Source organism: Macrobrachium rosenbergii, chromosome 21, assembly GCF_040412425.1.
Source record: "Macrobrachium rosenbergii isolate ZJJX-2024 chromosome 21, ASM4041242v1, whole genome shotgun sequence".
NCBI lineage: Eukaryota > Metazoa > Arthropoda > Malacostraca > Decapoda > Palaemonidae > Macrobrachium > Macrobrachium rosenbergii.
This window is the reverse complement of record NC_089761.1, coordinates 40,396,157-40,423,585: the sequence shown is the minus strand read 5'-3', so window position 1 is coordinate 40,423,585 and position 27,429 is coordinate 40,396,157. Positions and strand designations below refer to the sequence as shown.

The 27,429-nt window shown below is 39.2% G+C and overlaps 1 protein-coding gene across 1 annotated transcript in view; it reads left to right on the top strand.

Annotated features, from left to right (window-relative positions):
• Positions 1–3,839: 3,839 nt before the first annotated feature.
• hob (hobbit) overlaps positions 3,840–27,429 on the top strand; it is a 67,822-nt gene continuing 44,232 nt past the window's right edge. Inside the window, 9 exon segments of the mRNA XM_067123547.1 lie at positions 3,840–3,962; positions 5,883–6,009; positions 6,832–6,927; positions 7,760–7,918; positions 9,651–9,779; positions 15,685–15,864; positions 16,036–16,209; positions 17,348–17,471; positions 17,629–17,744. Coding sequence (XP_066979648.1) covers positions 3,904–3,962; positions 5,883–6,009; positions 6,832–6,927; positions 7,760–7,918; positions 9,651–9,779; positions 15,685–15,864; positions 16,036–16,209; positions 17,348–17,471; positions 17,629–17,744 — 1,164 coding nt within the window. The 5' untranslated portion in view covers positions 3,840–3,903.

The following is a 27,429-nucleotide window of genomic DNA, read 5'->3' as shown; positions in this document are numbered from 1 at the left end:
GAGAAAAATGGTAGATACTGCAGTTTTCCCTGGCCTTACTACTGATTTTGCAGATACCGCAAATGGGACCACCTTAATACTCGTGGAAAGCACTGAAGAATCATTCTGAAACTGCGGTAACTTGTGTATTAGTGTTTCACTAGCCCAATAGGTGGCATATCCCAATTTCGAAAATTTTGCAGATACTGCACTTTTCCATTTTAGGGCAGCATACGTTCAGTTATAAAGATTTCCTCCCCTAACACCAATGAGAAATTCCGTCTTAGTTCCCTTAGCCAAATAGTTGGAAATGGTGTGGTCAGTTCACCAGCAAGCACTTATAAAGAGGTATAATCTCATGAGTAAATCAGTATGGTCATCGACTCTGGATCTTGTGGGGTGGGGAAATAAGGCTATTAGAATAGTCTTGCGTCCATGAAACGGCCATTTGGTCGAAAATCTCACAGAAAGTCTCACAGTAAATGACGTTTTGAATCATATGGCCGTGCCTCTGACTGAGATGCTTTGAGTTTTGTGTGATCATAAGCTGAATATTTAGATTTAAAGTTATTATACGAAGGATGTGAGAGAGTGGTTTAATTTTTTGTTAGGTATCTTTATTATTGGGTTTGATGTAATCCCTCAAAGGCTGAATACTGTAATACAGTCCATGAGCAAAACATACAGTTCTAATTAAAAACTTGATTAAGAAGATAAGAATTAGAATTAGCTTCCACTGTCACTTGACTCAAAAGTAAAATAGATCATTTCAGGCAAAATATCAAAAGCTCTGCAAAATATTACATACAGCTAAATACGAAAAATTATCTTTATACTGCAGAAGAGTTTGCAATATACTAATTAATTCGATAAGATTAAAAAACGTGTGTAATTATCTGTATGTTATTTTTATTATTGTGTTATTGATACTACGTACTATATATAAACAGTAATTACATGATACAAGTCATTATCTTTATATATTCCATTTCTTTTTGGTTTTTCCGAATGTATACGCTATTTCTCCCGTTTCCACAACGGCGAATTTGAAAACTGAATTCAAGAAAGGTCTAAAAGTCGTCAGGTGAATTCTGGATGCGTGTAAGAAAATGAAAACAACAAAATGAACTGAGTATAGGCCACAGGGAGACATCCGAATTACTTTGAAAATGAGCGCTAATCTGAGAAGTGGGTCAGCTAGTTTGGATATTTAACCGGTCAACAACTCCCGTCCGCTGCACACACGTGAGTAAAAATAACTCCAGGAGTTGTTTTCGGCTTATCTGCTGTCTCTTTTTAAGACTTGAGAGAGAGAGAGAGAGAGAGAGAGAGAGAGAGAGAGAGAGAGAGAGAGAGAAAGAGAGAAAGGCGGGGGTGGGGGGGCGGGCTACTGGGAACCGACAGAATGACAAAGTAAATTCTCATAAACGATGATAAAGGGACAATTTAGAAAGAACTTGAACAAAGTTGAGTCGACTCATGCATAGTTAACATTCTCTCTCTCTCTCTCTCTCTCTCTCTCTCTCTCTCTCTCTCTCTCTCTCTCTCTCTCTCTCTCTCTCCTGCACAAATCTAACTCCAATAAAAACTCATCTGAATATTTCTACAACTCTGTTCTCAGCACCTGTGTTTGGGTTAACCCCTGTCACTGTACATTGAATGAATCACATTCTTTCCTTCGCGCTTCCGTACAGCCAGATATTGTTAATATAATCGATCAGCCAAGAATTTTTATATGCTTTGTCTTACCTTCTGCATCTTCATATCACTGATGTATATCCCAGGAGAAATAGCTACAAAAAAACACACTCTACAGTCTATAGTCACGACAATTTATACACTCTACACAGAGTCGAAAGTCAGGTTTGTAAACAAGTCGTGGGGAGGACTCTGTCGCCTGGGGAAAGGTTAATCCCCCTACCCCCTCTGTCAACCAATGAGAAACAACCCCTCGACCCCTTTAGTCAAAATTAGGTACCGTATCAAAGTCGACGTTCAACAGAGGTTTAAAGAGACCTGAAAATACATTTTGAATAATAATAATAATAATAATAATAATAATAATAATAATAATAATAATAATAATAATAATAATAATAATAATAATGCGATAACGAGAGACAACAGAATTTTGAATGGCTACAAACAAAACAAACCAATCAATCAGCAAACAAACATTTTCACATCAAAACTGCAGCAGTGTGACATCCTCTCTCTCTCTCTCTCCTCTCTGCTTGAGGTCACTCCCATATGCCCTTCCTTCCTGCCACTTGAGGTGAATTGAGAGAGAGAGAGAGAGAGAGAGAGAGAGAGAGAGAGAGAGAGAGAGAGAGAGAGAGAGAGAGAGAGAGAGAGAGAATTTTGTCAAGCCCTCACGATTACATTAAGTTTAAGATACAGTTTTGGATTTACAAAACTACAGTCATTTTTTTCACTAAATGGACTAATTGTCACTTTCTTAATTGGGCCTTATGCCAACACGGTCTCTTGCCTTATAGAAGACAGTCAGTGGGGTAAAGGATTGAAGCAAATAGCAGGCCTGGAGTAGACTTCCAGAAGTGCACCAACCGGCCGAGAAGAGTAGATAGTCATAGAATTTTTATTTTAAACATTACGAGCTGTTCTAAGTGGGCATTTAGCATTTGAAAATGGGGTGAACGGAAGTCACATGCTGGGAAATATATCGTTCAGTAGCAAGGAAGGAAGACTGTTCGCTTCCGGAGAAATGTTGATGTTGATTCTCAGGTGACGTGTTTTCCTATTGTAGTCTTTCGTCATTTATTACATAAACAAACAAAATTCTAAGCGCAGCAATTGACAAATAAAAAAACTTATTTCAAACGCAACCATTTAAAAATTTTTTTTTAAGTTGAAAGCTGGCCATATTCCAGCACTGGCCCTTGACTTTTAAGGAAGCCCATAAATGGGGTAAGATGTATACAGGACTAAGTGGCCTGGTATGGATCTTAGGATTCTGGACAGCCAACAGAGACGCAAAAAAGTAACACTGTAACTAATGCATTTTCACTTACTTAAGATTCTCACCCCAGTGTTCCAATAAAATCGGCCCTAAAATTCTGGCTAACAATTATATCATAAATACACTTTGAAGAAATGACATCATGCAAGCATTGCTAACATCTGCAACGACGAAATTTCCGTTGGTTGCTAAAAGAAAGATGAATGGCCTAGCCTCTGCCGACAAACGCTCAAATGATCTAGCACATTTTAGAGCAATGGGTGTTGCTTTCTGATTTTACAACAATAATTAATGGTGATATATCGGTTTTATCTTTACTCTCTGTCTTTCTATATCATAGCTATCTGTGACTGAATACATTCATCAAAAATTTTACGTGAAAGTTAAATTCGCACCATCGTTAATGATTTATGGAATCCAGACTCGTTCCTCACTGGAAATTCCAGACCTCCCCACCCTTATGAAATTCAAGGTTTCAAAGAATAGCTACAGCTAGGCCGTTTTAACGGCATCTTTCTTTGTTTTAAATGGGAATAATATTTCGCTCACCGCTGAGGCAATTGTTGCGGAATAAGAGAAAAATTAGACGCAAAAACAAACCGTTGTGCGATAGCCTTGGCGGAGAAAAACTTTAAAATTTTATGGTGCTAACTATGCTATTATTAGCATCATGACCTAAAAGTCGTCACCTCAAATCAACTTAGTTACTTATTTCTGGAGAGTCATATAATTGTATCTGTAAATTCAAAATATTAATTTTTTTTCAGAATCGTAATATTACACAATATTTAGGACTTTTCTGTATTATTGAGAACTACGTGGATAGAGTTAGCTCTAGACGTTACTATCAGTTAGCGCGTTAGCGTAAAAATAATGTCAACAAACTATCAGCTGATGTGATAGACACCGAGAGCAACAACGCCCCAAAATGTGATATTGTGAAGATGGTTTCCTTTCAAGCTCTTCTTATTATTGTTGTGATTGTTTACTATGTTATCACACGGTAAGACAATGATATTGTATATTACGGTTTTAAATTAAACTGATTTTAGCCTGGCTTAGGCTAGATTAACCCAAGTTATTGAGGTGGTCTGACTTGGCCTTCAGTGGACTGTCGTAGGTAAGGGGGTTCTTTGAGGTGCCTCAGTCTTTGGATAGCTTATGTCATGATTAACTTTCGATTGTTCGAGGTTATTATTCGAACACTTTGACGTCAGTAGCGCTTAGGCTATTAACAGCTTGGATCTCTCAGTCCTTAAGGAAAACCAAAATGACGAGGCAACTGTTATTCAACCTGGTGATATTGAATTCCACTTTGGCCAGGAGTTGATGAACCGTCATATAGTAAAGTATGCTCGACCCATTGCTAACAACTCTAAGAGAAGTTTTGAGTGGAAGACGGAAATGTTAAATTATTTTAGGCTTAGGCTGGTCCTAACATATAAAGATTTTTAAGTGGAGATGAAAAAATTGTAACCATTTCCAGTTCCAATTGAAGTCTTAAAGTTTGGAAGTGAAGAAATCAGGAAAATTTATAATCTAATTTTTAAGGAGACAAGGAAAAGCTAACAATTATGTGTGAGTTTTATCTGGATAATTTTCAAATAAATATAGCCTACCAGTGCTCAATGCAGATTATATATACCCCTACAAATACATATCACACAAATGACCTTCACTATACATGAAAACCCTTGACCCTATGTCACAAAAGAACAGACAGATACCTTTGCCAGTTTGAAAATGTTGATTCTGAAGTCCAGGAGATAGAGCTTGATTTCTGGAAAATGGAAATCACACTACATAGGCCAAGGCCTATTGATGAGGAGTCAGCCACCTTTAAATTGTTTCTTGATAACATATGCCCTACATAAACACACAGGACTGATATGAAAATTAAGGTAGGGAATAACATTTTAAGGTAGGGTAAGGGGGAATCCTGGGCTTGGTCAGGATATGTGCCCTCCCTTAGCCAGGTAGAACTCAGCACCCTGGGTTAAGTTAGTTTCAAGACAATTTGGTTAGGATGAATCTATCTTGGATTACCATTGCCAAATTTTTTTGCCCAGTTTGCAGACCATGTCCTCCCCACCTCCCCCGTGCCCCATCAGCTAGGTGCTTGGTAATGGATGGTTAAGTTAGACTATACAGTATCCTCATAATTGTCATTGCCAATTCCATAAGGTCAAGTGTATTTAGTATAATAGCTTAGCGTATTCTCTTAGCATTCTTTTGACATTTAATTTCCTGGTACTGAGTAAAATAACTTATCCTTGGTCAGGCATGCATCAGGCTACTTGGTTAACTGGAGCCCCTTTTTTCAAATTAAGGTAAAATATTTGTCATTAGTCTATGAATATGAATTTCTTTCAAACTCCAGTGAGATATAAAAAGACCTCTTAAATTAGGACTTATTTTTAGTAATTTTCAGACAACTCCAATCTGACAGCCTAATAAGTCATTATGTGCTTTGCAAGGATATGATATCATCACAGGAAACTTGGCAACAAATTGGATAAAAAGGTTTATTAAAATTTCAATTCTTACCTTTTTTTGTGACAGATTTTAAATGATTATACCCTCATTTATATTTCAGATGTTAATGATGTATATTCCTTCACTCAAAGGTCTGGCTCTGTCGTAGAGTAAAGTGCTGGTAGAAAGCCTTCTTGTAGCTGGCATCCTATGGGCTCTTTATTATTTTCATTTGGGCCTAATAATCATAATTTAAAAGCATCAAAACATATGAATTTTAATTTCTTGAAATTATACTCTCTGTAAAGTTCACAGGTATGGTCTAGTATCAAGATCTATAATGTGTGGATAATTTGCATATTCTAATTTTAAGCAACATTTGATGAACTGAACTTTGTATAATTTGTAAGCATCATTGTGTTTTCTTACTTTATTTTCTCCATTGCAGAGGAATTCCTAGGTTGCTGTCTTGGTTAATTGTTGCTAAGTACCAAACAGAAATAAAATTTGGGAGAATATCAATCTTGCGTCTGAGTTTTGAGGATGTCCTTGTTAAGAAGTCTGGGTTAAGCATTGTAAGTTGGATATGTGAACATTTTTTTTTCAAAACTGTTTGTTGGTTCTTTTAACAATACTTGTTTTTGAGTTTTAGCAAATGTAACAATATAGTGAATTCAAAGTTACATGTTTTATTCATTGAGGCTTGCTGCTAATTTAAAAATGGAGACAGAAATAAGAAACTTTTCTTGTACTTGAAATGCCAAAAATTCTGTGTGGAATGGAATGTTACACAATTCTTGAGGCTATTGACTGCATTTTATAGCATATTTGAATGTCTTGCCCTGAATTCATATAGATTTGTCACAGCTATTTATTGTGCAGGGTGTCAGAAAAGTTTGATTATCTTGAAAATTTATTAAAAAAGATTCGACTTTGTTATGGATTAATTTGATATGCAAAATTTGTAAAATGTGTCTAGTTTTTGTACATTTGTTTTACCTCTGAAAATTACATCTCATACTTTCTTATGATAACCTTATATTTATGACTTCTTGGAGCATTGCTACTGCTAATATAGATAGAGGTCAATCAGCCCTCAGTATTACATGCCAGCACCCCATTTCTGCACATGTGGAATCTGGAGTCCCTTCATCTTGCAATCTGGAGAGAGCTTTGTGGGTTTTAGTAATTTTCACATTCTCTCTTCATTCCATATGTATTTACATTGTACAGTACATTACTCATTTGTAAGGGCATTAGAATGCTGCTAAGGGACAATCTCAAAGTGCTAGTCCCCCTTAATTCTACTCTAGATAGTGCTGATTTTGTTATCCACAAATATAATGAAGCATGTTTTGGGCAGATAGTTAATATTGCTTTCTTTTTTAACATTTCAGAAAGTAGAACGAGTTGGTGCTACAAGCAGTTTTTTTAATCAGGAAGAAAGAAAAATATTTGCAATAAAGGTTCACGATGTTCGTATTGAAAAGGAGGTAATGTGGAGTATTTTGACTATGGTTTCAATATCTTTGTGAGGCAGATTTTCATGTTCCCAAAATAAACATTCTTTATTTTGCTTATGTCCTAATACCTCGTTGACATGGGTCAGCTGAGTGCTGATTATCTTCTAAATGTTCCTTGTCTCATGTACCCCACTGTGCACCTAGGCCCTATGTTTTAAAATGTTCAGATAGTGTACTGAGTGTTCTTCAGTTTCTGCCTAGCTTTTTCATTCCTCATCTCTTGATAGTTGTTATTGTGATTATTTTTTGTTTGGTTTAACACAAATCCAATCAGACACACCACAAAACCCAAGAGACCACTCCCTTATTGGCCAGCACATATCTGGGATCCAGTGTGCCTGGTGGGCAGATCATTCCCTTATGTGTCCTGGTTATTAATACAGCTGAAGCACAGATTCTAGGATTGCACTGTTACATTGAACTTATGATATTGATGTTAGGTTAGGTGCCTGATATATGGTCAGCCTTGAGAAGATCCTTGTAATATTAGCTTCTCCTGCAGAGGTAAGAAGTGCTCCTGGAAGTGTACATATTTGAAGTGGAAAAGACTAGGCTCAGATGTCTGGAAATAAAGAGGAATAAAGAAGAATGATTTGGGTTTCAAGAGTAATTTTTAACTTTGCTACTGTATACTGCATATTATCAGATGTTAATGCCATTAACTATTTTTTATTAAAGAATCATAGATCCCAGTTTTCAACATTCTGATGTTAATTTGATAAAATTCCTTTTGATATATGAAAGTACAAAGGAGTTTTATGATTTTGGTATATAATAAATGGTTTTTCTTTTATTCATAAAGGTTTATGATAAGCGGGGGAAAGGGTCTCATGGAGAAGGGGGGAACAATCAGACAGTGGAAGCCATGTTTGCTGCAGCGTCCAAAGCCAGCACTCCGGAAGAGGTTAACATTGAGCCAATTAAGCTCAGGATCTCTCCATCTATTGTCACACTTGCACAGGTAATTCTTATCTATATTTTAGTAAAGGCTGTATAGTAAACTTTCATTTTATGATAGGTCATGTAGTATTGCTTGTGATTATACATTGTCTACTCTGTATCTCTGCTTGGATAGTGTAATAGATGTTAATCTCTAAAGGGGAATCAAGTCTAAGCTGTCATCTTTGAATGGAACAGCAGAACTTAACACCTAACAACATTTAACTTTCATTGACAGTTGTTTAGTATCTTTAAAAGAGGTTTCATGACTACCATCTGGAGGTCTTCCACTTACTATTGTTGCAAACCTTAACATTCTTTTTTGTTTTGGTTCAGTAGTCATTTTTTAATGGAGTAAGAGTTTTCTGTGTAGCCATATGAGAAAAGGAGAAGTAAATGATCGATAATAGGTGATGATACTCCTTTTGCTTAGGAATATGGCTTACATTTAATCTCTCTCTCTCTAGTATAATTTGGAAGTTAAAAGTTGAAGAAGTTTCTTAAATTAATTTGTTTTTTTATATTAGAATTAAATATCAAAATGAAGATATTGTAGGTATAAAAAATTAGTTAGTACCCTAAAGCTATGTCTCATTTTGTCATTATCTCAACCTGGCTTAGTTAAGATTTATAACAATTATAGCTGGCTATGCTGTTTTCAATGTCAAGGGGCTTGCTTTTAAAACATCTTAGAGGAAGCATGTGGAGAAAACAGTCCACCTTTACTAAAGTTTACCTTTAGCATAAAGGATTAGGGTTGTAATCATTTGATCAGTTGGTTGTATACAGGTAAGTTTTGTGTTACCTCCGATGCCAGTGGTTTACATTCTTTTTCCTGTTCCTCCTTTTCTCCTTTTAATTACCGTCCTCATCTATCATTCATCTTGAAGACGTGATCATCTAGGGTACAGGCTTATGATCCTACATCAGTAGCTCATGAATTTGCCATAGACACTTGGTTCGGGATCTTTTGTGTCCCCAAGTAATCCTCAAGACCCATCAGAGCCCCATTATATAGCTGGAGATTGTATCTCATCCTTCTGCCTCAATAATGATTTAGGATTACAGACACCACCCTGCTTACAAACGAGTTACATTCTGGACGGCCATTTGTATGTTGAATTGTTTGTAAGTTGGTTACAGTGCTCTTCACGCCTATTTATGTACAGTATGACATAAAGTCAATACAGCACTGATCATTTTTTTCGTCCTAAAACACAATTCACTATACATACAGTACTGTATATTTTATAGAATAGGTGCACAGAACAAGATTTTGAACTTACTGGTGGCAAAGGGGAGCTCTCTGAACGCAATGTTAATTTGTGATCCTGTTTGTTTGTACTTCTGAATGTTTGTAAGTAGGGTGGTGTCTGTATTATGATTCATTGGTTTGTTACAAAACAATTTAAGTTCTGATAACATAAAACAAAAATTTCAAACAAATTCATCCTTTTGCATTGAAGTGCCCTTCTTCCACTTTCCTTGTTCGGTCATTTTACAAGATTTATGTGAAAGAATGAGGCTGGCAGTTCCATGGTGCTGATGAGTGAAAAGTGCACTTGCACACGTAGATTCTCTGAAGTTGATTGTAGCTATTCTTCCTCTTTTGTCCTCAGGACTTCAGAAGCAACACATCTGGGGGATGCAACACAGAAGATAAATGTTAAATGTGATTGATGGGTTTTACGAATATTTTGTTTTTGTTACAGAAACAAATGCTTTTTTATTGTTATATATTATTTTTCTTCCAGTTTTTCGGTATACACATAGTTAGCGTAAGTGTGATGTACCTTAGGGAAAAATGGCCAGAATGCCTTCTGCATGCTTCTGCTGAAAAGATCACAATCGAGGGAGCCACACTAAACCAGTCCAACATTGCTGTAAGTTATCTCGTATTTCGCTTGTTTATCTTGGATTCATTTAACTGGAATTATGCCGTATTTTGCAGTGTATGGATTTTTTAAAAAGTCATTATAATAAGTACTCTAGGTGTTTAAGATACATCAAGTCAGAGAGTAAGTTTCGAAAGAAAATGGTTAATGAACCCTCTATAAGTGTGTTTTTTTAATGGTAGTATCATTACTTTCATTGCTATTTCTTTTCCTTTTGAAATTATTGTAAAAGTAAAAATGAAGACAGCATATTAATAATGTTGAAAAAAGATTAATTTTAAGTATTTAACAAATATTAAATTGTTTCACAACAACCCCGTCCTTTATATTAGCCCTTATTTACAGTCATGAATCCTGAACACTTCATTCCCAATTAAAAACAAGGACACTGTTTGCTGGCTGGATAGCCACACTGTATGTGTCCCCATGAGCCCTTAGCTCTAGGTAGGTAAAAAAATTTACTTTTGTGTATCTGGTTTGTTGACAGCAAGGTTAGCAGTCTTAGTCTTGCCTGATTTGGTTTTGTCGTTATTCAGGCATTCTCTTATCCAAGATTTTTTATGTTTTATCAAATTTTCCTGTTTTGCTCTTTGACAAAATGAAATAAGAAGGAATCATAAACAAGATCAGGTTTTCTGAGTTTGGACTTCATCTCTTTTGCTATCTTATTTTGTCATATTTCACTAAGAAAAAGTGTTTTAGATATAACTTTTATAGCTCACTTATGTAATTTTTAATTCTGATTCCTGGTAAATTAATGATTACAGGGTGTTCAGCTTATTAATAAATGTCAAGTTGGTGCTGTTTGCTTCTTTGCTACGTAATTTACTGCTCATGTGTATCGGTAATGTTTATTAATTTAATAAGTGTTCAGTTGTTTCTTAAAATTATTCTTTTCTTACTTTTAATGCCTCTACTTATTTTATACGTGGTTGATGATGGTCATTTTTTCAGTAATTAAAGACTTTTATTTAAATCAACTTTTTACCATTGCTGCTATGATGGTCACAGAACTTTGACTTCTGGTTGTTCAGCTTTTTTTGCCAGTATGCTTTTCTTCTCTTCATGATGTTTGTATTTGCTCTTGTGAATGTCTATTCATTCTATGATGTCTTGGATGTTGGCTTTTTTGCAACAGATTTATGTCAGTCATGTACACTTTCCTGGTTCTCTTTAGTTCTTTTTTGTTTTTGCAGGGGGGGGGAGATCATTCTATATTACCTGCTTGAATCAGAATTCAAGTGCTTTTCCTGAGGTTGCCTCTTTCACCTTTTTCCTGTGGACATAGGGAGCCTGGTACAGTTGCATTTTCCCAGGTATCCCAAAAGCAACAACAGCAGTCACTTGATTCCATGATGTTTAATTGTGGCTCCTTCAGAAGTGAAAGACTGAGTTGTTAAGCTGTGATGGTAGAGCTTATGGCAAGCCACCAGACTTCATCACCTCCTTCTAGAGTCCATGTGGGGGCAGCGATAATTATGGCAGTGGTTCTCACAGTAGTTGTTGTGGGGACACTGCAATGATTTTTATTTCCCAATGAGCCATTCTGTTTCATGAGGGCAGCAGACTACCTGCCCTTGCAGTTGATTTGATCCAAAACTGCTTTTTCTTATTTATAGAGCATATGTCATTTGTGAAATAGTGTGTCCTATCAGGTATCTCATAGCTAACATAATTATAATTGGATTTTGTAGTATAAATGAATTGAGACTTGTATCTATTGAATACTAAAATCTTTTTAGATTTTGTGTGTATCATAACATACCGGTAGTTACTTATGATAAGTGCTGCGCTGCCAAGCCCACAGAGTGAAAGTAGTTCCAGATCCTTTGTCCGAAATCATTGTTGTCAAGTCTCTCCAGTCACTTTTGGAACAGGTGACTGTTACATAGGGAAAGTAACTTTTAGACTGAGTGTTTAGGAATTTAACTGCAGTGAGTAGATTTAGATAAATTATTTCTGCTTTTCCTAGAATCTACTAATGACTTTATTTTTAAGGACTAAATGATTTGGTTATGTTCTAATGGTCACATTTTGTATAGTTGTAACAGTGGTCTCTAAACTGTTACCACCTGCAAATGTGTACACATTATAAACATGTTTCAGTAATATAATATAAAAATTAAACAAACAAGTTTATTCGTATTGTGAATAGTCTTATTGCTTCTCAGTAAAAATGCTACTTGACTCATTCCGTGGAATATACTTTACAATGTCTATTTCATGCGATGCTTTTACATAGCTGCTCAGAGAAATAGGTATGGAATTATAGATCGCTTGGTTGTGGTTACTGTTTTGATCCCTTTGAAGGGTTTTCTTCTTTCATGCTCCTCTGACAACAGGACTTCACTCCTTCCTACATATATGTAAGAGTAGTCATAGAATGGAAGAAGATTAGCAGTAGAAACTTTTTTAAAAGAAGGATAGTTGAAGGAAATGACTAGTTATTTAGAATTAGTTAGTACCGAGAGTTTTGGAACATTCTGTGTCTGAGAATTTTAACTAGATGTGAAAGTTACAAGAAGTGAATGCTTGGGTAAGATTGGTTTTGTTGTTTGTGAGTGTAAATTACCCGTGAATTATTTGAGTAAGCATAGCCTTTACTTGTACAGTACTTTTTATGTTTGTTTTTTTATCTTTACTCTAGACCATAGACACTATCAATAAAAACTGTTTTGTTCAGCATGGTTGCTTAGAAGTTTCATTGCTTGGAGTACATAAAAGTTATCTTGTAAAAATTGTGATTTTGACTGTTGTCTTCATTTGTTTGTAATGAAATGCTTAATTTTCTGAACAAGCAAGCAAATAAAATTTTGTTGCAGACTTGATAATCCAAAACAAAATGTTTGAGAAGTCATATAGGAAAGTTAGTTTTTATTTTTCAGTGAATGGATTTATATTTGAGTCCTGGGGCTTATCTGAACAAGCAAGCAGATAAAATTTTGTTGCAGACTTGATAATCCAAAACAAAATGTTTGAGAAGTCATTTAGGAAAGTTAGTTTTTATTTTTCAGTGAATGGATTTATATTTGAGTCCTGGGGCTTATATGTGTAATGTGCTTGAAATGATGGCTGCAATCTCTTGAGAATAAAAGGATAAGAATGAAAATTCTTTAAATAATAATATTTTAAATTTCCCTCCAAACAGTTTATAACCACACCCTTATTTCTAATTATTTGTGAACAGTCATTACTGTTATCAGTCTATATTTATAAATTGTACAGTATTTGTATAGTTAGCTTCTAGTCTTTTCAAATTAGACTAATTTCATATTACATTATTGTATTTTGGCAAGTAGCTATTGTGACAGTTATTAGAGAATTTAGTATGTTATCAATATATGATTTTATAGATCTTATAGTATATAGTCAGGTTTGATGGTAGACATAACATTAGCGTTATATAGTTGCTTAGATGATTTTATCTATCATGCTTCTAGTTGCCACTATCAGTGTACCCTTACAATAATGTTTTGTGTATGTTTTCATCTGCAAGCATCTGTGCTCTCGTGTAAATATTTGTCATCTTGTTGTATTAAATATTTTTCTTATGTGTTCTACATAAAGGACTATACTAGGTATTTGATGTATGATTTAATAATTGCTGTATTGGTTATCTTAAAGTGTTTTAATACGATATATTTTTCTTTCCATGTGATTATACTTGTAAGCAAGTTTTGGTTTCAATTTGGGTGCTATAAAAGTTTTAATTTTCAGCTAGTTGATAGACCATAGTCCATATTCATCAGCATGGGAGAAAATACAATTTGATATTCTCAAAATATTTTTATAGCTTAGTAAATTTGGCACCTGATTAAGATTCAGAAATTGTGCAAACCATGTATTTACCTTAGCTGTTTTGTGTACAAATACAAATCTTGTTTTACACAAATCTATTTATTTATTGTATGGTATTTCAAGGAGGCCACCAAGTCATATCTCAAGACTATCATGGGACTTGCCCAAAGGATTTTTCTAATGTGTGAACTGAAAATTAGAGGCCAAGCATTCTTTAAATGTTATCTTCTACTGGGTTTTCTTGTATAAATTTTTAGCCATAAAGGCTTGACAGGCACAGAAGAACTTGTAGTGCATTTGTAGGTAGTAGTTACTGTATTTGCTGGCATATAAGATGCTTTTTGATAGCATAGTCGCTTGTTTTGTCCTCAAGGAGTTACCTTCCATTGGTCTGTCAGAGCTCCATGGTGCTCTGACAGACCCATTGAAGGTAATTCCTTGAGGACTCAACAGCAACTACCAAAAACAGGTTTTTCCTACGTCAAAACCTTTTGCTAAAACTGGTCATGGAAATTCATGTCATGTCTTCTAAGGTGAAGGCCAAGTGTCCAAGTTTAACTTGTAGGCTATGATCAGTTAGTTTTGGTGCTAATTAATAAGTCCAGCCCTCAGATGTAAAAACAAATTAATGTGGTTTCTGATAGCCAAATTAGACTTGACAGTTGTAAAATTCATTCAGCGAAATATATAACTTTGTCCTATGTAATGTCCCATTACAGTGCTACTATAAAAGATTAAGTATAATCAAATGACAAATGGAAATAATATGAAAAGTTTCTTCTTGAAGTGAAAACTTATTGTAAATTTTTGTCATTAGTAACTATTGTACTTTACAGCTGACACTAACTGTTAGCTAAAGTAACAATACTTTAGCCTAATGCAAATGCCTAAGCATAATAGGCTTTCATATATTATCTAAGTAATGAGCAGCTAGCATCGGCAGTGTTAAACCATCCTAGATAAGCATCAGTAATTATGATTCTTCTGAATGTTTCCATGTCTTTACTATTTCTACATCTCATATATTGTCGAGGGTGGCAATACTGTACTGATTAATCACTATTGCTCTATTTTTTTGTAAGCTTTCCATTAACAGTTTCTTTAACTACGTGATGCTTATTGATAAGTCGTGATACCTTCTTGATTGCATATTCTCTTTTGAGAAACACAGTGTGTAATCCAGTTACACAAAAAATTTATATTTTGAGAAAGTCTTTCAAGATTATGGGGACCTGTCTATCCTGAGCTGATGTTCTGATTCTTTTATTCTGCCATGTTTTGAATATTGTTCCCATTTGGTTTTGAGGAGCTGACTAGGATTTTAAATTTTTTGGACAAAAACTTGAGTTCTATTAAATTTCTAACCTTGCTATTAATCTCTGGCACCGTCACTCTGTTAGCCCATGCTGTATAAGATTTTTAATCATTCTGATCATCCCTTGCATTCAGATCTTTCCGAACTATCCTCTCCTCTGTTTAATACTGGCTATATAGTTAATTCTGACAGTCTTGTCATTCCTCTTGTGCAGTTCAATACAATAATCTTTTCTCATGTAAAATTCAGTACAACAAAGTTTTCTGGTAGTTTTATTCCTGCTGTGACCAAATTACAGAACTATCTTCATAATGAATCGAACTGTTGAAAATTCAGAACCTCAAACTTGGTACAAATGCTTTTTAATTGAGCCTGCTGACATGAGTCACTTTATAGGTTGTTTTTTAACTTGTTGTTCTTTGTTGCTTATCGTATATATGTTTCTGTCTCAATTTTTTTCTGTCTTGGTCTGCTTTCCCCTTAGGGGCCCATGGCCTTAGGTTTTTCAGCTAGGGCTGTACCAGTTTTGTAATAATAGTAATGTCTCATGCAGATCAGCCATGAATTACTTTGTTGTCTTTTAAGGAAAAAGTATTCTGCTAACACTGGTAAAATCCTTTCGTAAATCCAGCTTTATTTCTTACCTTTTTTATAGGGGATCTATAACCTCTCAAACCAATGAAAAGATTTTGTACTTTTCCTCATATTTTTGACATCTTCTTTCAGCAGTTAATGAAGCTTTTGATTTGCACCTTTGTAATCTCATCTTTTGTTTTGTAGTTGAAAGTTGATATTAGTGGGGCCCACTTCAAAGTTCTACAACATGTGAGTGAAGGAGATGAGAAGAGACATCCAAGTGGTGGAACACTTAGCACTGAGAAGGATCCTTCACTTATGGAGTCGATGTTTTCGCTCAAATTTTCTGTGGAAGCTAATGCAGAAACTGTAGCGGCTATGGAGGTGTGTAACTCATAATTCTGTTTTATTGCCATAGTACGAAATTTTCGTGTATTTCAAAATGTGGCTAGCTGTCTGACAGTAGTCTCAGTTTATAGCTGATTAATGTTGACAGTTTTTAATGATCATACTCATTGTAGTTTGTTCTATTAATTAGACTTCAAATCCTTTCAGAATATATCGGTGCATCTCAGTGAGCCACAGGTGACAATTCGTGATCGCATGCTTACTTTCTTAGAGCACAAAGCCTTAGCAGCCACACCTATGGTCAGCCCTCAGCAGCAAATTGGTGCAAAAAAACCATCTCTAGATGTACTTTTATATAGATATTGGCTGTTCTTTCCATTGGTGAGTATTGAGTGATTGCATGTGATATAACTTAATCCCCTATACGGGCAGTCCCTGGTTATCGGCGGGGGTTCTGTTCCGATGGCGTGACGATCAGCGAAAATCACCAATAACCGAAAATTGGCGATTTTCGGCACTTATCAGCGCCAACTGATAACCAGAGATCGGCACCTCTGTTAGGTATTTATCAGCGCCAATACCCAAGTATTGGTGCCAATAGGCCGAAATCGGCGCATATCGGCACTGAAAATTGCCAATTTTCATTGCTAGACAAGCCCCTTAAAACCGGATCGCCGATAACCAAGCCTGCCAATAACCTGGGGCTGCCTGTATAGTGAACCTTTGTTGAAATTTGGAACATTCAAAGGGGTGGTTAAATCCAAGGAAGAGTTATTTTTCTTATGCATGAAAGAACTGAAGCAAATTTGAATTATTGAATCATTGATCATCTTTTTAGAAAAATGAAAAGTATTTTTTAAAAACTCATGGAACTTGCTTGAATAGAAAACTTGACAGGACTTTGGAAGTGCATAAGCAGTGGTGAAGTCCAGAGCAGAAGTTTAGAAATAGAAAAAACTGCAGAATGCCTTGACCTGACATCTTAATGCATGAATATGCCATAATAAATACTTGACAACCATTAGGGGTTGACAATAAATGGAGAGATACAGTCAGTTCAGAACAACAATATTTTTCCCTGTATAAATGCAAGCATATGCTTTTGACAAAGAAATCTATCTAACAGTGATAATCGGAAGAGGTATCCTTAAGAGGCAGTAGTATACTTAAAAGCTTTCCATGTTCTTAAGCAGTTACAAACCATTGATTATTGTTGTCTTTTGAGCAAAATTTTTTCTCAATATGGTGTGTTTTAATCTTTCATGGGTTCCCATTAGATGTTACGAAACCGATTTTCAGATATTTTTATTTTTGTAGAGTAGAATATAATGAGTGTCATAGACTTGGAAAATTTCCCACCAGCAGCTTCATTTTATTTCTGCTTTTTATAAGTTTTTTAGATACTCTGGCTAGCATGATGAAAAAATGAAGATTTTTGAGAAATTTCAGTTATTTGATTAGGTTTTAAAGAAAATGTATTTTGTTTCATTCTAATGTAAACTCCATTTCATCTCAACAGAAAACACAGCTGAAAATTGAAAACATAGGCGTAAAACTTGTAAATAATATAGGGCAGATAGCTCTACAAGGATCATTAGCAGGGATTGATATGCAAACTCATTTAACGAGAGAAGGTGCTTTAGGTAAGAAAATTTAGTTTTAAAATGTTTTAATTCATAAAAGTCCTTGATGTTGGTCGAATTGAAGTTGAGAATTAAAAAAACTTAAAAGCTTTTAAAGCTGATGTCAAAAAGACATTAAGATGAGAAAGTGACGTTTTATATCTTAAATATTTTCCAGAAAACTTCCCTGCCCTCTTGCCAGATTTAAGTACAGAACTACAGATAGATATGATAAAACTTCAGTGTACATATGATTCTTCTGTTTCTCTTAATCGATTCAATTTACAGTCTCAGGTAAGTTTTTTTGGATGTTTGAAATAGCTATATTATGCTGTAAATGATTTTTCCTTGAGGACATAATTTTCACACGACTTACACTTCTCTTTATTGTGATTTCTACCCTGAACAGACTTATTACATCACTGTATAGCCTTTGTAATTAATAGTAAAGTTCCTGTTTATTCTAGTTCAGTCATTTTGATTAATGAACTTAAAACTAATTTTTTTTATAGCTGTTTTCAGTGCAGATTAGAAAAAAGGGATTTTGACAAAGGAAAAATCTATTTCTGAGGAAGGTCCCGTGTCACCCGGTGAAATTCCATTACAGCACGAATTTCTAGGTATAACATTGCTAGATATACCAGAGAAAAGAGCTTTTCAGGAAAGCTGGGGTTACTACCCCCAGTCGAGCGTCTTCTAGGAAGACGTCGGTATAAGGAGGGGTGAGTGAAATACCACTACCACGGAAACCTACTGAAAGATCTCTCCCTATCAAAAATCCCGGAACAGAGCGGTGAGCCGTTACAGCCCCCACACCCAACACCCGCCAGGACGGGCGACACCAGCGCCACCTACCTCATTCCATGCTAGCACTAACCCCAGACTTGGCATGTGCAAGAGGGGGAGAGTACTAGGTGATCCAGGGGAGGGTCACGGGTGACACGGGACCTTCCTCAGAAATAGATTTTCCTTTGTCAAAATCCCTTTTTGTACATGAAACTTACCCGTCAGATATACTTAGCTATAGTCTCCGGCGTTCCCGACAGAAATTCAAATTTCGCGGCACACGCGACAGGTAGGTCAGGTGATCTACCATTCAGTCCGCTGGGTGGCGGAATAGAACCATTCCGTTTTCATGTCAGATTTTCTCTGTCGCTGGTTCCGGCAACATCTGTTGTTGGTTCCTTCTGCTTGGATTTTCATTTTTCGCTTGCTGAGGATTATTTTGGACTGACCTTTGGTGACGTATTGGATCTTTGGCTTGGCATACGCTTTTTGTGGACTGTTTTTGATTTGGCTTTGGTATTTTCTTATAGAATGTCTGATCAGAGTGTTGCATCGTGTTCCGTGTGTGTGAGGGTCTGATTGTAAGGTGAGACTACCGAAAGCTTTGGTAGATCCTCATTCTGTATGTTCTAGGTGTAGGGAGAATGAATGCTCTTTTGAGAATACGTGTGTTGAATGTGAGAATCTCACTGAACTGGAATGGAAGGCGTTAAACTCTTATGTCCGCAAGTTGAGAAGGACAGAGTTAGGAAGGCTTCTTCTAGAAGCGCTAGTAGGTCTCTTTCCAGGAGGTAGATTTAGAACCTAACACTCTTCCAGATTCTCCTGTCACTCCAGTTGTTTCAGCTCCTTCACCCTTACGTCGAACCTGTGGATTGCACGTCGGAGATGGCTGCTATGAAGGCTACGATGTTTAAGATGCAGTTGCAGATGCGAGCTATGGAGGAAAAGAAAGTGAGAAGTGATAGTGATTTGTGCAGTGTCCCCAGTGTAGTGGAGGGGGCGTCTGACCCGGCTCCGCATACGCTCCTAGGCCTAGACCTCTTCCAAACTCCCAGACCCAGTGGAGGAGGAATGTCGACAGCCGCAAGGGGGATGAAGAGCGCTCCCAACGGTCAGGCGTGAAGAACCGGCAGCGCCTGTTGACGCGTCCCAGGCTGCCTTAGATCGCCCGCTATCCAGAAAAGGGATCTTAAAAAGTGTTTCTCTTCTTCTGCTTCTTCGTCTCCTAAGCGTGGTTGGAGTTCGGCTGAGAATTGCGTCCTTTGAAGAGGACTTGGAAGGCTCCTAGAGGAGACTGGAAATGGACTCTAGCCCTGAGCGCTTCCCTGAAGGCTCTCCTGTTTGTCAAGAAGAGAACTATTGAGATCTTCCCTCTCTTCTTCTGGTGTTCAGGAGTCCACCAAGCAGATCCTGGTAGGCCTCCAGGCTCAATTCGCTGCTCTTGCTGGCTCTTTATCAAAGAGCTCCTCTGTATCGGAAGGATGCCTCTCTTCCGATTAAGTCCTCCAAGAGACTCTCTTCTCCCAGCAAGTCGTCCTCTAGGAAGCGTACTTCTCCTGTTGCGCCCCTCCAGCAGCAGGCGCTCCTCTCCGTCCAGGCGCTCCTCTCCTTGACAAGGCGCTCTTCTCCTGATAGGCGCTCTTCTCCTGGTAGGCGCTCCTCTCCCGATGGGCGCCTTCGCCTGGTAGGCGCTCCTCTCCTGGTAGGCGCCTCTCTCCTGGTAGGCGCCCTCTCCTTTGCGCTCTTCGTCTCCAATAGCGCCTCTCCACCCAGGCGCCGCCATAAATCGTCGTCGGTCTTCTCCTGTTGGAGATACTTTCTCCTCAGTCAGACGCCCTGCTCGTTCGCCAAACAAAAGTTCCTCTCCAGCCTCCCCTTTCGTCTGTTAGGCGCCCCTCTCCCAGCAAGGGCTCCTCTTCGGTCAGGCGCCAGTCAGCTTCGAGGCGCTTCTCTCCGGATCATCGTTCTCCAGTGGACCTAGGCTCTTCTCCTTCTAGGCGCTCTTCTTCTGTTAAATGCCCTGCTACTTCTAGACGTTCTCCTCCTCCTTCTGGCCTGGAGGCGTTATCGGAGGACGATTCTCCTAAGGACATCACAATCTCTGATTACAAGAGGTTGACAGCGCTACTAGTCCAGGAGTATGGAGATTCCCTCAAGCCTGCTTCTCCTCCTTCCCTGGTTCTATGCTCTGAGCACCAAGGCCAAATCTTCCTCTCTTGTGAAAATCGTCCCACGATCTCCATGAGGAAAGCTCTTAAAGGTTTCAGAGTGGCTCTCCTCAAAGAAGGATGCAGGCAAGACTGTCTTCTCTTTGCCTCCCCCTAGACTTTCGGGAAGAGCAGGAATGTGGTGAGACTAGGGAGCCTATGGGGTTAGCTCTCCCCTCTTCTGCTGGCTCAGATTTTTCTTCGCTGGTGGATTCGTCCAGAAGACTCTCCTTAGTTCAGCCAAGGCTTCTTGGGGACTGTGTGAACTGGACCATTTCCTCAAGGGCCTTTTCCGCGTGCTGGAAGTGTTCAACTTCATGGACTGGTCTCTTGGGGCCTTAGCCAAGAGAAGTCTTCAAGAGGATTCAGTTAGTATGGAGGACCTCAGCAGTGTGTTGTCTTGCCTGGACAAAGCTGTTGAGGACGGCTCGATGGAGATCGCTTCCCTGTTCGGCACTGGCCTTCTTAAGAAGAGGTCAGTCTTCAGCGCTTTCCTCTCTAAATCGGTCTCTCCTTCCCAGAGGTCTTCCTCTTTAATGCTCCTCTTTCTAGCCATCTTTTCCCACAAGAAACTGTAAAGGAAGTCTCTCGTTCCTTGTCGGAGAAGGCTTATTCAAGACCTTCTAGCTCAATATCCGAAGAGGTTGAGACCTGCTGCGCCTATTACTAAGAAAGAAGCCCCTTTTCAGGAGCCCTTTCGTTCATCCAGGTCTATTAGGAGGCGAGACCTGAGAGAAGATCCAGGCCTTCAGGACTCCCTTCCAGGAAGTCCAAGTGAAGATCAAGTCCTCCAGACTCCAGTAGGTGCCAGACTTCTCAAGTTCGCCAGCCTGGGCACAAAGGGAGCGGACGAATGGTCCCTCTCTGTTTTGAGGAAGGGTACCTCATTCCCTTCTTTTCGAGACCTTATTGACTACAACTCCGAGGGAGTTATCGCCAGATACAAGGATCCTGTCAATGAGGCAAGCCCTTCTTCTAGCCGTCGATCAAATGCTAGAAAAGTCTGCAATAGAACCGGTGCAAGATCTTCACTCCCGGGATTTTACAACCGTCTCTTTTCTTGTTCCAAAATCCTGGGCGGGTGGAGACCGGTCTTGGACGTGAGCTCCTGAACGCTTCCATCGTAAAGAAGAAGTTCTCTATGGAGACGCGTCTTCAGTTCTGTCGTCTCTTCGTCAAGGGATTGATGGTGTCCCTGGACCTTCAGGATGCTTACTTCCACGTCCCCATCCATCCCTCCTCCAGGAAGTTCCTAAGGTTCATGGTAGACGGCAGAACCTTTCAGTTCAGGGCTCTTTGCTTCGGACTCTCCACAGCTCCCCAAGTGTTCACGACCATTCTCAGGAATGTGGCTCACTGGTTGCACTCACTGGAGGGAGTGAGGGATTTCCTTGTATCTCGACGATTGGCTAGTCGGTCCAGTTCAAAGAACCGTTGTCTGGAGGACCTTTCTCGGACTTTAAACCTGGTCCAATCTCTAGGACTTCTTGTGAACCTCGAGAAGTCTCAGATGATTCTCAGCAGGAAATTGTCTACCTGGGGATTCGGATGGATTCGCAAAGGTAAAATAAGCGTTTCCCTCCCTGGAAAGAAGGGAACGCTGCCTTCAAAAGGTGACAGACTTTCTGGAGAAAGACAGTTGTTCACTGAGGGAATGGATGAGTCTGCTGGGGACCATTTCCTCGCTGGAACAGTTCGTTTCTCTGGGAAGGCTTCACCTCAGACCTCTTCAGTTCTTCCTGAAAGAATCTTGGGATGGAAGTCCCAAGACTTGTCGGATTCCTTCCAAATTTCATCTCTGGTAAAGGAACAACTCCGTTGGTGGTTAGACCCAAAGAAGCTGGGTCTAGGAATTCCTCTACAAAATGCTGAGCCCTCGCCTAGTGTTGTTCTCAGACGCGCCGGAGTCGGGCTGGGGAGCGACACTAGGCTCTGAAGAAGTGTCAGGTACCTGGGACACGGATCAGAAGGCCTGGCACATCAATATGAAAGAGCTGGTAGCCATTCACCTAGCTCTTTCCAGATTCGAACTTCTGGTCAAGGGATCAGTAGTTCTAGTCAACTCCGACAACACCACAGCCCTGGCTTATATCAGGAAGCAGGAGGGACACATTCCTTCTCCTGTACATTGCAGCAAGGAACCTTCTGTTGTGGGCGGGGAGAGAAACATCGTTCTCCTCACCAGATTTGTTCAGGGAGAAAGGAATGTGAGGGCGGATCTGCTCAGCAGAAAAGATCAAGTTCTTCCCACGGAGTGGTCCCTTCATCAGGAGGTTTGCGAAAGGCTATGGTTCCTGTGGGGAAGACCTCATATAGACCTCTTTGCAACCCATTGGAACAAGAGGTTGGAGAACTACTGCTCCCAATCTCGGACCCCAGAGCAGTAGCTAGAGAGCTATAGACGGCCTTCTCCTAGATTGGAACGGTATAGACGGACACGCTTTTCCCCGTTCAAGATAATAGGAGGTAATCAGGAAGTTCAGTTCGTCAGAGGGCACCAAGCTCACCCTGATCGCTCCCTTTTGGCCATCCAGAGACTGGTTCACAGTGGGTACTGGAATGGATGATAGATTTTCCCAGGTCGCTTCCTCTCAGGAGCGATCTTCTCAAACAGCCCCACTTCGACAGATTTCACAAGAATCTTCCCGCTCTAAACCTAACTGCCTTCAGACTGTCGAAGGACTGGTTAGAGCGAAGGGATTTTCGCACAAGGCTGCTAAGGCTATCGCCAGAGCTAGAAGATCTTCTCAACCTTGCGTCTACCAGTCGAAGTGGGAAGTCTTTTAGAGATGGTGCCGATCTAAGAAAATTTCCTCTTCCAGTACCTCTGTGATGGAGATTATGATTTCTTCTCTACCTAAAGGGAGCAATGTAACCTGGCTGTTTCCACCATAAAGGGGTATAGGAGCATGCTGTCTTCAGTTTTCGACACAGAGGTCTGAACATCTCGGATAATAAAGACCTTCACGACCTTATAAGGTCTTTTGAAACTTCAAAAAATAAGTCCCCTAGACCTCCCAGCTGGAATTTGGACGTGGTCCTAAAGTTTTTGATGTCTAGCAAGTTTGAGCCTCCTCGATCTGCCTCGTTCAGGGGATTTGACCAGAAAATCGCTGTTTTCTTTTGCTCTTGCCTCAGCCAAAAGAGTGAGCGAATTACAAGCCTTAGAAGGTTCTGTAGGCTTTAAGAAGGACTCTGCAATCTGCTCCTTTAAGCCTCTCTTCTTAGCAAAGAATGAGAACCCTTCAAAACCTTGGCCTAGGAGTTTTGAGGTCAAAGGACTCTCCGATCTTTTCAGGACAGGAGCTGGAACACACACTCTGTCCAGTAAGAAGCCTTAAACATTATTTGGAGAGAAAGAAACAGCTGGGAGGCAACGGTTGAAAGTCTTTGGTGTTCTGTCAGGATCCTTCAAGAGCAATTTCAAGAATGCCCAGGCTTTCTTCATTAAGGATATTATTAAAGAGGCTCATCTTTCATGTAAAGAAGAACATTTTCAGCTCCTTAGAGTTAATGCTCATGAGGTGAGAGCAATAGCTACTTCTCTAGCTTTCCACAAGTCTTGGTCCCTCAGTCTATTGTGGACTCTACATACTGGAGATGTAACTCAGTGTTTGCTTCTCATTATTTGAGAGATGTTAGTGTGACATATGAGAAGTGCTTCTCTCTAGGAGCTTACGTATCCATGATTCGGTGCTGGGTCAGGGAGCTGAAGCTAATCCTATTTAATTTAGTGTTATTTTTAATTGTTTGTTGTGTTTTTATGGTTGGTTGAAAAAGAGTGTTGCAGGTCTCTCTCTCTCTTTTTCATCTCTTATTACTAACAAGGTTAGGCTTGGTCAGGTGGTCGGTTTTGGTTGTTAGCTCCTTGTATTTTTATTACCTACCCACTCTGTCATGTAAGAGGGATAGCCCCATTGATATGATTCAGGTAGAGGGCTCTGTCTTGTAAGTGGGTTAATCCCCTTTGACATGATCCATAACAGGCTCTGTCATGTAAGTGGGTTTTATCCCCATTGATATGATCCAGAAGGGCTGTCAGTCTTCAGGTCACTTCCTCGCTGAAGCTCTTGAGGCATGCAGACTCATAGACAGTATCCATGAAGTCTTCTGCCCATTCAGGTAAGAACCATGGTTTTTGTTTATTCCTACAACATATGTTGTTTTCCGTTTTTTAGTTCTTAGCTGTCTCTTGCCCTCCTCCAAGGGTGCCAATCAGCTAAGTATATATCTGACGGGTAAGTTTCATGTACAAAAATGATATTTTTATGATAAAATAAAGTTTTGTACATACTTACCCGGCAGATATATACGACATCCATACTACCCAGCCTCCCCTCAGGAGACAGGTGGAAGAGAAAATCTGACATGAAAACGGAATGGTTCAGCCTATTCCCGCCACCCAGCGGGCGGGAATGGTAGATCACCTGACCTACCTGTCGCGTGTGTAGCGCGAAATTTGAATTTCTGTCGGGAAACGCCGGAGACTACTATAGCTAAGTATATATCTGCCGGGTAAGTATGTACAAAACTTTATTTTATCATAAAAATATCATTTTCTGAGTTCAGTCCTGTGTCAGCCGGTGAAATAGTGATAGAGAATCATGCCAAGGCTGCAACTACCAGGAAAAAGAAATGGGGGGTAATCTGAAGAAAAAGGCAAAAGTTTTACCAAAATAATTTTAATCAAGCAATCTCTTCCATGTAGCAAGAATACTAAGACTAAGGCATACTAAATCTAAGTCACATCAAAAACTTAATACTATGAAACGTGGGGAGGTCCCGTTTGCACGACGGAGAAAAAGCCCCAAAAATCTTAAAATTACTTAAAGCAAGGTGAAACATGAAAAGCACAAAATAACTGCAAATATAACCTTAATACTATACACGTAAACTTAAGCTAAACACGTAAGAGACAAAATCAATGAGCATTAACATATACAGAACATATACATATATCTGGGGTACTGTGGAGCCAAATAAAAACTGTCCAGTACCCCATAAGAAAAACAATCATGGCATGTCAGATTACACTTTTCCATCAACAGATACAAGAAACATCAATATGAGGAGCCAGGCAGTGAGGTATAATCAACCAGGAGAATAAGCAGAGAAGTAAATGAGGCAGGCGGGATGGGGGAAAGGAAAGGATAAGGATATGATTAATTAAGGTGGGAGATGACACTTCCCACAGCTATAGTAGAAAATTTCAGGGCTTGATGCGATTTTAAATAGTGGCGTTTAAACACTAGAGGTGATTTCCAACCCGTAAATTTAGTTAACTCTGAAAAGTCCATATTATGAAAGTAATTAATGGAAGTAGCAACTGCTCGAATATCATGAACCTTGGGAACTGAATCTGGGTTGGCCTGTTTAATGAAATATAGAATTTGTTGTCTTATAGCATTTAGTGAAAGAGTACCACCTTTCTCCCTGATAAAAAGAGGACCCGACTTACTCTGTGGAGTTCTTAAAAGGTAAGATTTAAGTGTATAAACTGGACATAAAGACTGGTCTTGAGGAAGGGCACCACCTTCCAAGGAGACCACCTGTCCTGTGGGTCTTGTTCTTAGCTAAAAATCTAGGGTCAGGGAAAGGAGGACCTCTCCAGACGGGAGGAAGTTCACATAATTATCACCTCTAGTGAGAGCCGACAGCTCTGAGATTCTAGCACCTGAAGCCAAGCTAATCAAAAATAAAGTCTTCCTTAACAGATCCTGATAAGAGCAATGAAAGTTATCCATCTCTGATGCTAACTTGAGGACGTCATTGAGAAACCACGTAACAGACTGTGGGCGTGATACTGGTCTCAGACGAGCGCATGCTCTGGGGATAGATGAAAAGTAGGAATCTGTAAGGTCGATTTTAAAGCCGTAAAGAAATACTTTCTTCAATGCTGACTTGACTGTGGTAATAGTGGCCGGAGCAAGGCCTTTCTCAAACAATGATCTAAAGAAGGAAACTCCTAAATTAGCTGTCATGATTTTGGCTTCAGATGCTTTTAGGAAGGAGGCTATTTTTTTTTGACTGCTGAGTCATACTGTCTAAGAGTAGAATCTCTTTTATCTGATTCTAAAAACAGAGTGTTGACAGGGTCAATGTTTGCTCCTTTTTGGGCTGCTGAATTTTATAAAGTCCATAAAACTAGGGCATTCTGAATTCTTGAGGAAGCTGACACAGTCTTGGTTTGTACTGTCTGAGTCAGAATGGGCTTGGGAATAAAGACTTTATTTAATCCCAGTTCCTGAAGAAGAGGGAACCAATTGCTCTTCGGCCAATAGGGGCTACTAGGGCTAATTGACCTTTGAATGTCCTGAGTTTGTGTAAAACTTTCAGCAGTAAATTTATTGGGGGAAAAGATAAATCTTCTCCCAACTGTTCCAATCTACTGTCATTGCGTCTGTGGATGAGCACGCCTGAGGGTCCAGGTTGGGGCCACATAACAGGGGAGCTTGAAGTTGCTCTCCGTTGCGAACAGATCCACTTGGAGGCCCGGAACCCGGCAAATCCATTTGAAAGATTCCACGCCCAGGACCACTCCGTCTCCAACGGAGTAGTCCTGGACAGGGAATCCGCCACCAGACTTCCGCACCCCGCTAGGTGGGTGGCTGACAGGTGCCAGCCGTGCTTGTTCGCCAGGGAGAAGATAGCAACCATTACTTGGTTTACTCGGCCTGATTTGGAGCCGCCCCTGTTGATGCAATGAACTACCACTGCGCTGTCCAATACCAACCTGATATGAATCCGGTTGGGGCGGATTTTCTTCAGAGTTAGAAAGACCGCCATAGCTTCCAGGGTATTTATATGGAACTGCTGAAACATTGTGGACCACGTTCCTTGTACTTTTTGTTTTGGTGAATATCCCCAGCCGCTTAGGGAAGCGTCTGTGTGAACAACTAGTGTCGGAGGGGGAAATTGAAGCGGAACTGTTTTGGACAGGCCTCTGACTGAGGTCCAAGTGACTGCAATCTTGTCTTTAAGAT